General features: G+C 39.2%; 1 protein-coding gene across 1 annotated transcript in view; it reads right to left on the bottom strand.

Annotated features, from left to right (window-relative positions):
* Positions 1–5,854: 5,854 nt before the first annotated feature.
* LOC122560475 (carbohydrate sulfotransferase 12) overlaps positions 5,855–13,141 on the bottom strand; it is a 32,540-nt gene continuing 25,253 nt past the window's right edge. Inside the window, exon 3 of the mRNA XM_087998030.1 lies at positions 5,855–9,040. Within this exon, the coding sequence (XP_087854156.1) occupies positions 7,671–8,975 (1,305 nt within the window). The 5' untranslated portion in view covers positions 8,976–9,040 and the 3' untranslated portion in view covers positions 5,855–7,670. The remainder of the gene's footprint in view (positions 9,041–13,141) is intronic.

The raw sequence follows: 13,141 nt of genomic DNA, 5'->3' as shown, positions 1-13,141 counted from the left end.
TATTATGAATCATTAGTTCCTAACTCACTCAAGCTTTTTGTTTCAAAAGTCTGAAAGACAAAATTAAGTCACTGGGTACAGAGGAGGCACAGAAAGAAAGGAGTATTAAAAATAATGTTTGCTTGTTGCACTCACACACGTCTAAGGAAAAGGTAGGGAATAAGTTACCCAGCTATCCCTTAATTAGAGTTCAGCATTTGGTAATATAAGTAACTGGTGAGATGCCAAGATATTGTGATTGTTAATCAGTGATTGCTAGCACAGAACTTTTACACTTGTAACATATTTAATTGTATGTCTGGAACTCAAATAACTAATGTCGTGCTTGGACCAAAATGCATTTTGAGGAAAAAGAATACAGTAAATGGCAGGACACTGAAGACCATTTCTATACAGAGAGATCTTAAGAGTGCAAGTCCACAGCTCCCTAAAGGTTGTAAAACAAATGGATAAGATGGTAAAGAAGGCATACATCATTCTTGCCTTAATCAGTTGGGGAATTAAGTATAAAAATTAGCAAGGCACGTTTTAAATATTGTGTGCAATTCTGGTTGCCACACTATAGGAAGGATACAGAGGCCTGGAGGGAGTGCATAAGCGATTAACCAGGAATGTTGCCTGGATCTGAGTGTATTAGCTGTAAAGTGAGGTTGGATTAACTTGGGTTTTTTTTGCTAGAGCGTGGAGGCTGAAGGGTGACCTAAGAGGAGTTTAAAAAAATTATGAGAGGCATGGATAGGGTAATAGTCAAAGTCTTTTGCCTAGAACGGAAAAGTCAAATGGTAGGACGGGATAGGTGAGAGGGTCATTGCTTAGAGGAGATGTGAGAGGGAAGTTTTTTTTAAATTTGTAGGTGGTAAGTGCATGGAACATACAGTCAGGGTGGTACCAGATACATTAGCAATGTTTGATAGGCACATGCGCAGGCAGAGAATAGAGGGCCACGTGCAGGCACATAGGATTGGTTTAGAAAGGCATCATGATTGGCACTGATATGATGGGCTGAACAGCCTGTTCCTGTGCTGAACTGTTCCATGATCAATTTCTCTTTAAATTATCCTTTTCACCATTTCTAACTAACAGATGCCATAGGCCAATACAAAGAAACTGCTTTTAACTGAAGGAATATTTGGACAAAAATATTGGTAACAGTTTCAAAATAATAGTTATAAAAGAGAAGGTGACGTTAAGCGTTACCTCTTGTCCGTAGTATTCAATTTTATTTTCAAAGAAAAATCAATTTCTAGACTTTCTCATGTTTTTACCGTTTGTTCAATTTCAAGCATTAACTTTCAGATATCCCCACACGGCTGAAACCAGAATTATTCAGTACATTTCATACTGTGACAAAAGCATGGTTCAAACTTGCTGCAAACTATAGCATATGCATTTGACATTTAAGGTCAATAAATTGATGATCAACAATGGCCTTCAGATAACTCAAACTGTATTTTGAAAATGGTTCCCTAGTCTAGTGAGGTAAGAAAGGAAAAATGGAGGCACTTGTATTTCTATAGGGGGCTATTTGACTCAGATTTCGAATGTAATATTACTCAATCCATGAGTCATTTACATCAAACACATGCTTGTATCTCTGAAATATTAACAGACAAAAAAAATTGAAGGCTTTTTCTGAAAGTTCAATATAATAAAATGATTAGTCCTTCAAAAAAAAACTGATGGATAGGTTCCTTCTTTTGCTGACGTTTGTCAATGAATTTATAAACAGAACCATTATGTTGTGGTTCTGTTCGCCGAGCTGAAAGTTTTTGTTGCAAACGTTTCGTCCCCTGGCTAGGCGACATCATCAGTGCTTGGGAGCCTTCTGCAAAGCACTTCTTTGATGTTTCCTCCGGTGTTTATCGTGGTCTGTCCCTGCCGCTTCCGGTTGTCAGTTTCAGCTGTCCGCTGTAGTGGTTGGTATATTGGGTCCAGGTCGATGTGTTTGTTAATGGAGTTTGTGGATGAATGCCATGCCTCGAGGAATTACCTGGCTGTTCTCTGTCTGGCTTGCCCTATGATAGTAGTGTTGTCCCAGTCGAATTCATGTTGCTTGTTGTCTGCGTGTGTGGCTACTAAGGATAGCTGGTCGTGTCGTTTCGTGGCTAGTTGATGTTCATGTATACGGATTGTTAGCTGTCTTCCTGTTTGTCCTATATAGTGTTTTGTGCAGTCCTTGCATGGTATTTTGTACACTACATTCGTTTTGCTCATGTTGGGTATCGGGTCCTTCGTTCTGGTGAGTTGTTGTCTGAGCGTGGCTGTTGGTTTGTGTGCTGTTATGAGTCCACTACAAGGGTATACAGGACTACAAGAGAATTCACTACAAGGGTATACAGGAAAGCCACACACACAGACCAAGTCCTAAACTATAAAAGTAACCACCCCAACACACACAAATGAAGCTGCATCAGGACACTATTCAGAAGAGCCACAACACACTGCAGTACACCAGAACTGCAAAAAGAAGAAGAGGAACACCTATACAAGGTATTCGCCAAAAACGGACACCCGCGCAACTTCATCAACAGATGCCTAAGAGAAAGACCACAGAACGAGGACATACCACAACCAAAAGGACTAGCCACACTACCATACATCAGGAGCATCTCGGAACTGACAGCCAGACTACTGCGACCCCTAGGACTCATAACGGCACACAAACCAACAGCCACGCTCAGACAACAACTCACCAGAACGAAGGACCCGATACCCAACATGAGCAAAACGAATGTAGTGTACAAAATACCATGCAGGACTGCACAAAACACTATATAGGACAAACAGGAAGACAGCTAACAATCCGCACACATGAACATCAACTAGCCACGAAACGACACGACCAGCTATCCTTAGTAGCCACACACGCAAACAACAAGCAACATGAATTCGACTGGGACAACACTACTATCATAGGGCAAGCCAGACAGAGAACAGCCAGGGAATTCCTAGAGGCATGGCATTCATCCACAAACTCCATCAACAAACACATCGACCTGGACCCAATATACCAACCACTACAGTGGACAGCTGAAACTGAAAACCGGAAGCGGCAGGGACAGACCACTATAAACACCAGAGGAAACATCAAAGAAGCGCTTCGTAGGAGGCTCCCAAGCACTGATGATGTCGCCTAGCCAGGCAACAAAAACTTCCAGCTCGGCGAACAGAACCACAACAACGAGCACCCCAGCTACAAATCTTCGCACAAACTTTGAAGAACCATTATCTGAGGTAAACGGAAAGGACATTATTTTTTAGTGGGTGGCACAGTGGTTAGCACTGCTGCCTCACTGCGGCAGAGACCCAGGTTCAATTCCCGCCTCAGGCGACTCTCTGTGTGGAGTTTGCACATTTTCTCCGGGTGCTCCGGTTTCTTCCCACAATCCAAAAATGTGCAGGTTAGGTGAATTAGGCATGCTAAATTGCCCGTAGTGTTAGGTGAAGGGGTAAATGTAGGGGAATGGCTTACGCTTCGGCGGGTCAATGTGGACTTATTGGGCTGAAGGGCCTATTTCCACACTCGTAAGTAATCTAATCTAATCTGATGTAAAAGGCTTCTGGCTGTATAAAGGTTCTTCAGTACTAATCATTCCTGCCTCAGCATTCAAGTTCAAGAACTAAATTTTCTCCATTCAAGCTTTTTTAGAATAATATTCAAATTCTGAAGTTAGCACCATCGACTAATAGCTATATAAATATCACTTCAAAGTCAAGAAAACAGCCAATGCCATCCCCTTGCAAATTATCAGATGGTGAGACACACCCCTGTGTAAAATAGATTTAAACTCTTGAGAACTGACTCTAATGGCTTAGTTTATATGCAATTTTTCTGGCTGTGTTTTTGAATCATAAGTGTACTTCTCTCACTTCTGATAAAATAATCTATTAATTTTCATCACATGGCCTATTAGGATATGGAGATGGCAAAATTTCCATTCATGTCTCCAATGCTATCTGCCTGGCTTAGCGTTAATCTTCTTAGCTCAGTCAAAATGTGATAGGAATAGTAATAGGTTATGCAGCTTGTTGAGTCTGGTCCATCATTTAATACAATCATGGCCGGTCAAACACCCGAATGTCCTATACTGACCCCAATCTCATAATCGTTATGTCACTGGTAATCAAGAAATGATCAATCTTTACTTCCCAAATACACCCAAAACCTGAGCTTCACACACTCTGGGGTAGTAAATTCCAAAGGTTCACAACTTGCTGTGAAAGATTTTTCATCTTATTTTTATGTTGCACCCCCTTATTTGAGACTAACCAATCAGGGAAACATCATACCCCAACTGGTTAGCTCTGCTGCCTCACAGCGCCAGGGACCTGGGTTCGATTCCACCCTCAGGTGACTGTCCATGTGAAGTTTGCACATTCGCCCATAACTGCATGGGTTTCCTCTGGGTGCCCTGGCTTCCTTCCACAGTCTCGAAACATGCAGGCTAGGTGGATTAGCCATCGTAAATCCAGACATTATGTGGATTGAAGGTGGGGGTCTGAGAGTCTGGGCAGGATGCTTTTTGGAGGGTTGGTGAAGACTCAATGAGCTGAAATGCCTCTTCCTGCACTGTAGGGATTCTATGATGCCCTGTCCATCCCATTAAGCATCTTGTTGGTTTCAATGACATTACTTGTTACTCTTTGAAACTTTAGAGGATACAGATCACTTTGCCCAATCACTCTTCATAGGTGAGTTCTGCCATCCTTGGAACAAGTCTCGTGAACTTTTGTTGCACCGCCAAGTGGCAAAGTCCTTCTGAGGTAATGAAACCAAACTGCACACAGAACTCCATTAATGGTCTATTAAGCTTACAACTGAAGCAAGACTTCACTACTCCTCCATTCAAATCCTCTTGCAATAAAGGCTAACAGTTCACTTCTGAAGAAGTTATATCAGACTAGAAATGCTAAGTTTTTAAAGTCTCTCCACAGATTCTGCCAGACCTGCTGAATTTCTCTAATATTTTCTGTATCTTCAGTATTTTACAGTATTAATTCACTGCCACTTTTCTTCCATGTAAATCCATCTTGAAGTTCTAATTCTTCTTTCCAAAAGGATTTATGCTAATCTTTGAGTATCCCTCCTGGTATTTGATAAAGTGTTTGCCAAAACTTGCTTCCACAGGCACATCTCCCTTAGTGACTGTCACTGGTTTCACCTTAAACTGCATGGGAAAGTAAAAGCAATTCTGAAGAAGAGTCATATTCAACTTTAAACATTTGTTACTCTCTCTACAGGTGTTGTCAGATTTTTTTCATTCCTTTAAAATTTTCTGTTTGTTTATCATTCCATTATCCTTCCTAATTATTTGCTGCACCTTCACGTTAACCTTCAGGGACTTATTAGCAAGGATCCCCAGGTCCCTTTGCACACTCTTCAATCTCTCACCATTTAAGAAATTCTCTGCACATCTGTTCCTCCCATCAAATTGGATAATTTCACATTTTTGTACTGTACATTCCATCTACCACGTTCTTGATTATTCACCAAGTCTGTCAAAATTCTCCAGAAGCCATTTTATATTGCTTTCAGTACTCACAACCCTGCTTAGAATTACATCGTCTGAAAATATGGAAAAATTACATTTGGTTCCCACGTCCAAATCATTTATATTTATCGTGAACAGCTGGGACTTTTCTGATAGGCTCATACTCTAGCATTGGACTTCAACAGATAATCTAAACTGAGGAATTGCCACTTTGCCAGAGGAACACCCTTTAGGTTGGACATTAATTGATTCAAGCAGGCGGTCTAATTCAATCATTCATTCATTACTGTAGTGCTGTTTCTTAGATGTTGTAGAGTGTGTTTTGCCTACAAAAGAACAGTACTACACTTCATAGACTGTGAGGTGTTCTGTACATAGCCATAAGTTTTGCTTTAATTTGATTTTTAAAAAGTTAAAGCATAAACACTGTAACATGTTGCATACATAAAGTTTCAGACCACGAGAGATGGTGTTTTGCTTACAGAAGCTGTCTTTTTGCAATGAACCCAAATAAGGAGTGTTTGCAGAAAGTCTGAATTTTAATGCGTGCATTCTGGAAGAGTTCCACTGATTTAATGGCAGCTGCTGCTTCAAGGCCAGCAACAATTTTCTCACAGATGAACATTTCTAATTTTCTCCAGTCAGCTCCAAAAAGTTGGTCAATCCCTCATTTAAATTAAAGCAGCCATTAGGCAATTACTTACAGAGAAACAAAGATTCAAAATATCAGATTTTCATGAGGCAAAAATTATTCTCATTTAAGATATTTTCTAAAATAAGAGGACTTTGTTTTGAAAAATGGCAAGTTAATTATTTAGTACAGAAAATAATCCCTTAGTTTTCCTTTTATCTATAACTATTCACTCTTAGGCTATACAAACATCAAAATGTGCAAAAGTCCCTAAAATTAACAAACAAGATACTTTCTTAACTCAACAAAATCTATTGCTTTATCCCATAAATGTATAAAATATATATTTGTATAATACTTACCAATAGTCAAATATTTCCATGTGACTTTATTAACTAGGGTCAGTAGCTCAATTTACTAACTGAAATTTGACACTTCCTGAAATTATGTGCAAAACTTATTTACTGCATTAAGGGAATTCAAGGCACACAACTTTGTTTTTACATTATTCCAATCATAATGGTTACAGACAGCATTGCTTGTAGCCTATATGCTCAATAACATTAGGATGGGCAATAAATGCTGGCCTAGCCAATGACTTCCCCATTCCATGAGTTAACTTTTAAAAATGTAAAGTTAAAATGAGCTTGTAATAATACTACAGTTTTGTTTAAAACTAACCCAATATTGCACTCTAACAGTCTGCTCAGAGGGATGTTTTAATTCAAGTAAGAATTCTTCACTGCCTTAATTTTTCTGTGAACGATTCCTTTCAAGTTACTATAACAAACTGAATTATGAAGGTCAGAAGATGCTTGCAGTCTAGGCTACTTTTGCTTTAACAAGAAAAAAATCCAGGTGATGGTCCAAGACTTCTTGTGTGGGATGCCTTCATGATTGCAGAGGTTGTAAAGAAAAGCAAGGTACATCACGTTAATAGGTATTATAATCCTGGACTATTCACATCAAGAAATTTTAGAGGAAGAATGAATTATCCTTAAAACTCAATATCACAGAATTAGCAGGGATTCATAAAGGCAAGCACTTACCACACCAACAGGTCTGGTGCTTATTCCAATAAGCTATGCTATACAGTTTCAACTTCAGAGAACAGAAGTAAAATTGCTCTTGATTTTTCACTGGTTGCTTAAAGAGTTATCAACATTCAATCATTTCAAATATCATAATTACAGCATAGTAAAGAACATCTCATTGATAAATGCCAGTGATTATATTCCACTGTTTATCAGCTTAGCAGTTACCAATCTTGATTTTCAGCAGGTTATCAAATCTATCCATTGGCAAGGCAACCTGCTTAAAGTCCTTTACTGGCCAAAATGAAAATAATTACTTTTGTGGTTTGGCTGCATGTTGAGAGTGAAGAGGAATTTCACGTATCATAAATGGAAGCAATGCAATGCAAAATTGAGACATCCACACGAAAACTTCCATTATATTTCTGGCAAGGCAAAGCCTATCCAGGAGCTGCATATGAGGAATTCACTGCACATGTTTCTTTAAAACAGACTTTTAGTGCATTTTTAACATCAGTCAAATAACAAGTTTGTTGGCTTAGGATAGCCGAAGATAACAAAATCAGGCATATATAATTCGTAAAGCTGTTTTCTCCAAGCTACTGGAATTTTTGAAAACCAGTCATTTTCCCAGCTCTTTACTGTCCGGTTCCGTAAACTTTGCGGAAACTGAACAAGCTTTTCTACATTGAGCAACTTCAGTAGGAAATTAGCATCCTCATCCAAACTTTCAAGTTTTCCAATAAAGTCATAATTTATTTGGCATGGGTGACAAAGCCTGTATACCTGCCGCCAGTGTTCATTAAATGGCATATTCTTCTCTGTGTGAGGGTCCAACAAATACTGAATAAAGTTGACAAAGCTGGGCTTGATTCCTGCAGAGAAAGCCTCATTGACAGTTGATGGCGGGTCAGAACAATTTGCATACAGTTGGAGCATTGGGATTGCAAAACGATTATAAAAATCCTCATTCTTAATTTCAAACTTGCTGCGGAATGCTGAGATTAATCTGACAAAAGGATCACGAACAAAGAGAAACTTGGTGTACTTTTTCAGCTTGATCTTCATGAGGTGTTTTGAGAATTTGCCATAACGCTTCCAGAACTTGTTGAAGGTGAAATGGCTGGTTGAGTTATGCACTAAATCCCTGGGGATCTCAAGTGGATCACGGTATGCAGTGCCTTGCTTCAAAATACTGCCACTTAATAAAATCATAATCCGCTTCCAATTAGTGCAGGCCACTTTGGGAACATAACAGTAAATAATGCCATGCTGGTCATCCACAATAAGATGGTCCAATTCTTTATTTGGAATATCTTCAAAATTCCTATTTTTCCCTGAGAACATGATACTGGAGTCTGCACACACATCTTTAATATTTTGTTTCCTCTCATTTTGTATCCTTTCTAACTCAGTCTTTGTTTGGGCAGAATTGATTCCCAAGTCAAAGCCTGGGAGTTTCTCAGGGTTAGGTTCAGATACTGCATTGAAAGTTTCTTCCATCTCAGGAGAATCTCCTTCCTGTAGGTATCCTTTTGTGCTTTCAACCAACATAAAGTCAAGATCATCCTGAATAATGTCAGGTTCAGAACTGGGTTTTCTTTCTTCTACTGCCTTTTTGGAATTCAGCTGGTTATGGTTTAAGTTTGTCATTAGAGGGAGATGTGTGACCTGAATTTTCGAAATAGTCGTATGCAAGTGAAAATGGGCTGTCCCAACATCATCCCAATAAAAAATTATCAATAGAATCATGAACACAGAAGCCATGATGCCACAAATCTGGAAGATCCGAGAATTACTCATTTTGAGTAAGTGCATACCTGCCCTGTCTCTGAGTGTCCACTGTGCTCATCTACAAAGAATCATCTTGAAGCAAGTGGACTCTGTAACAAAACAAAAAGATTTCAAAATAAGTTATTCATAATTGGCTCCATATAAGAATGTTAACAGGGGTGCTTAACCAAACTGTTTCTTCTGGATTAAAATGGTGGAATACAATCACAAAAAAATTTGGCATTTTGATTCCACCTGACACAAATTATAGTAAGATGTATTTAAAATCTGGTCTGTGTCAACCTCAATAATATTTTGTTAAAAGGTAGATAATGTACTTATCAGTAATCCCAATTTATATTCAATCCACTGTTTATACAAGTGAATTATTAAGTTATAATATTTTATTGTACATTAACAATACTGAAAACGCAAAGCAGATAGCAATGCAGTACAATAGCCAGATTAATCCAAAGGCATGAACTAACAATCCAAAATTAAAGTTCAAATCCCACTGTGGTTGTTTAGGCATTCAAATTCTAAAATATCTAGAAGATAAATGCAAAACTGATACCAGTAAAAGTGACTACAAAGTGGCTGAGTTGCTCGGAAACTTCCAACAGCTTCACTAATGTATTTGAGAGGTCTATGCTTCTTAAAACTGGACTAAAATGAGAAAGAACTGTTTAAAACCAAGGATTTAAAAGGATGGCTACTTGCTTCAAAAGCAAGGTTTTTGATACCTTTTGTGAACTCACTGACTGTTTTGTGGACCAGGGACTAATTATCACTGGCAAAGGTCCTCTGCCTGCCAACATGGTGATTTTTTTTTTTAATTGTTTCATGGAATGGGAGTATCACTGGCTAGGCCAGCATTTATTAACCACCTCTAGTTGCTTGAGGTGGTGGTGAAATGCCTATTGAACTGCTGAAATCCATATGGCATAGGTAGATATAATACTTTAGGAAGTGAGTTCCAGATTTTGGTCCAGCAAAGTTGAATGAATGGCAGTATATTTCCAAGTCAGGAAGATGCGTGGCTTGGAGACGAACCTGCATGTGGTGGTATTCCTATGTACAGGGTATATGTTGAAAATGCATTTGTTCTTCAAGATAGAAATGGTCATGGGTTTGGAAGGTGCTGTTTTTGTTTACTTCAGCAGTGCATCTTCGAGATTGGTACACACCGCTACTACAAAGCGTCAGTGTTGGAATCAATCGATGTGGTACCTATCAAGCAGACTCTGATATCCTGGATAGCGTCAAGCTTCTTGAGTTGAAAAGTGTGGCACTGGAAAAGCACAGCAGTCAGGCAGCATCCAAGGAGCAGGAAAATCAATGTTTCGGGCGTCAGCCTTCATCCTTCAAACTTCTTGAGTGTTGATAGAGCTGTATTCATTAAGGCAAGTAGGGAGTATTCTATCATACTGCTAACTTGTGCCTGGTAGATTCCTGAAGAAGGGCTCATGCCCGAAACGTCGATTCTCCTGCTCCTTGGATGCTGCCTGACCTGCTGCGCTCTTCCAGCAACATATTTTCAGCTCTGATCTCCAGCATCTGCCGTCCTCACCTTCTCCTTGTAGATGATGGACAGGTTTTAGGGAGTTGGGGGGTGAGTTACTTACTGTAATAGCCCTAGCCTCTGGCCTGCTTTTGTAGCCACTATAATTATGTGATTAGTCCAGTTCAGTTTCTGATCAATGGCAATCTCCCAGGATATTGACAGTGGAGTCTATTCATTGAATGTTAAGGGGTAATCTCTTGTTGGAGATGGTTATTGCCTGGCATTTGCATGACGCAAGTGTTATCTGTCACTTTTCAGCACAAGCCTGGATATTGTCCAGGTCTTGCTGCATGTTGGCATGGACTGCTTTAGTATCTGAACAGTCATGAATGGTGCTTGGCATTTTGCGATCATCAGTGAACAAATCTACTTCTGACCTTATGCTGGATAGAAGTTTATTGGTGAAACAACTGTAGATAGTTAAGCCTAGAATACTCTCCTGAGGAATTCCTGCAGATATATCCTGGAAATGAGATGACTGACCTTCAACAACCACGACCATCTTCCTTTGTATCAAATTTGACTCCAACTAGTGGAGGTTGTCAGTCAGCTGAACTATGAACTACAAATAGGCTAGTCAGAAATGAAGAGAAACCAACAAGTAGGCAGCAATCAAAAGATGCTTGACAGTTCCCTGAAGTAAGTACTCTAAGTCTGAAGAATACCAGTTAATCTATTGGTGATTTCTACAAGTCAAATTTCGTACTTTTTTTGGGGTGAATTTTTAAATATTAATGTTGAATTAATAGGAATAAATCCTTGAGACGATGTCAATCTGGTTGAAAATTTGAATAATTTAAACTTTGCAATTTTTCCAACAATAAAAGGAGAAAAATAGAAAACCTGGCTTGTGTCCAGCTAAGGAAGTCACTACTTTTAAATGCTGTGATCTTTGTATTTTTCCTCAATATGGCACACTAATTTAACAAAACTTGGGAAATAAATAGTGATGTCTGGAAAAACAGTTCATTTTAGAGAAGAGGTGGTATTGAAGGTCTTAAAACACAAAGCTAGATAAATTACCAAGACATGATCAGGTGTTTCCTTGAACTTTGCAGGAAGTTAGAGAAGAGATTAATACAAAGGTGAGGTGTAGGAAGACTGGCGGTTGGCTAATGTGGTGCCATTATTTTAGAAAAGATGCAAGGAAAAGCCAGGAAACTATAGACCGGGGAGCTTTACATTAGTGATGGGTAAGTTGTTGGAAGGGACAAGATTTACATGCATTTGGGGAAAGACAAGAACTGATTAGGGATTGTCAGGATGGCTTTGTGCATGTGTCACACAAACTTGATTGCACTTTTGAAGAAGTGACAAAGATGACTGATGAAAGCAGGGCAGTACACATTTTTGATATGGACTTCAGCGAAGCCTTCGACAAGGTTCCGCATTGTAGACCGGTTAGTAAGGTGGGTTCACATGTGATCCAAGGGAGCTAACCAATCAGATACAAAATTGGCTCGAAGGTGGGAGATAGAGGGCCGTAGTGGAGGGTTACTTTTCAGACTGGAGGCGTGTGGACAATGGTGTGCCACAAGGATCAGTGCTAGGTCCATTGCTTTTCATCATTTATATAAAAATGATTTCAATATGAACATAGGAGGTATGGTTAGTAAGTTTGCAAATTATACCAAAGTAGTTGGTGTAGAGGACAATGAAGAGCATTATGTCAAGTTCCTATATGGGACCTTGATCAGATGTGTCATTAGACTGAGGAGTGACAGATGGAGTTTAATTTAGATAAATATGAGGCATTGAATTTTGGTAAGGCAAATCAAGGTAGGACTTATACAGTTAATGGAAGGGCCCTAGACAGTGTTCTAAGCAAAGAGACCGAGGGGTGCAAGTTCTTAGTTCCTTGCAAGTGGATTCACAGGTAGACAGAGTGGTGAAGAAGGTGCTTGGCATGCTTGCCTTTATTCACCAGAATATTGACTACAGGAGTTGGGATGTCATGTTGCAATTTTATAGGACATTGGTGAGGCCACTATTAGAATACTGCATTCAGTTCCAGTCGTTCTTCTATAGGAAGGATGTTGTTAAACTCAAGAGGATGCAGAACAGATTTACAAGGATATTGCCAGGATTGGAGGGTTTGAGTTAATGGGAAAGACTGAATAGGCTAGGCTTTTTTTCCTGGAGTGTTAAGAGATTGGAGGGTGACATTATAGAGGTTTACAAAATCATGACAGGCATGGATAGGGTCTTTTTCCTAGGGTGGAGGAATCCAAAACTAGAGGACAAGGGTTTGAGGTGAGAGAGGAAAGATTTAAAAAAGAACCTGAGGGATAATGTTTTCATGCAGAGTGCGGTGCATGTACAAAATGAGCTGCCAGAAGAAGTTGTAGAGAAAGGTATAATGACAACATTTGAAAGTCATCTGGACGGGTATATGAATAGGAAGAGTTTAGACGGGTATGAGCCAAATTCTGTCAAATGGGGTTAGGTCAATTTGGAATGTCTGGCTGGTGTAGATGAGTTGGACCGAACGGTCTATTTTCATGCTGTTTGACTCTAAGTTAGACTTACTTAAGTAAGTAGTGTGCTTAGTTACAATTTCTTTTAGTTACAACTTAAAAAAAAACAGATCTTTTGTACTTTTGATTGAGTGTTACATTTTCGGATTATTTTTCTATAAGTTATTCAA

The sequence above is a fragment of the Chiloscyllium plagiosum genome, unplaced genomic scaffold (genome assembly GCF_037043375.1).
Source record: "Chiloscyllium plagiosum isolate Xiang-an unplaced genomic scaffold, Cpla_swu_hap1 HiC_scaffold_20, whole genome shotgun sequence".
NCBI classification, from domain to species: domain Eukaryota; kingdom Metazoa; phylum Chordata; class Chondrichthyes; order Orectolobiformes; family Hemiscylliidae; genus Chiloscyllium; species Chiloscyllium plagiosum.
Note: the sequence above shows the minus strand (reverse complement) of the source record. Positions and strands in the feature narration are given on the sequence as shown.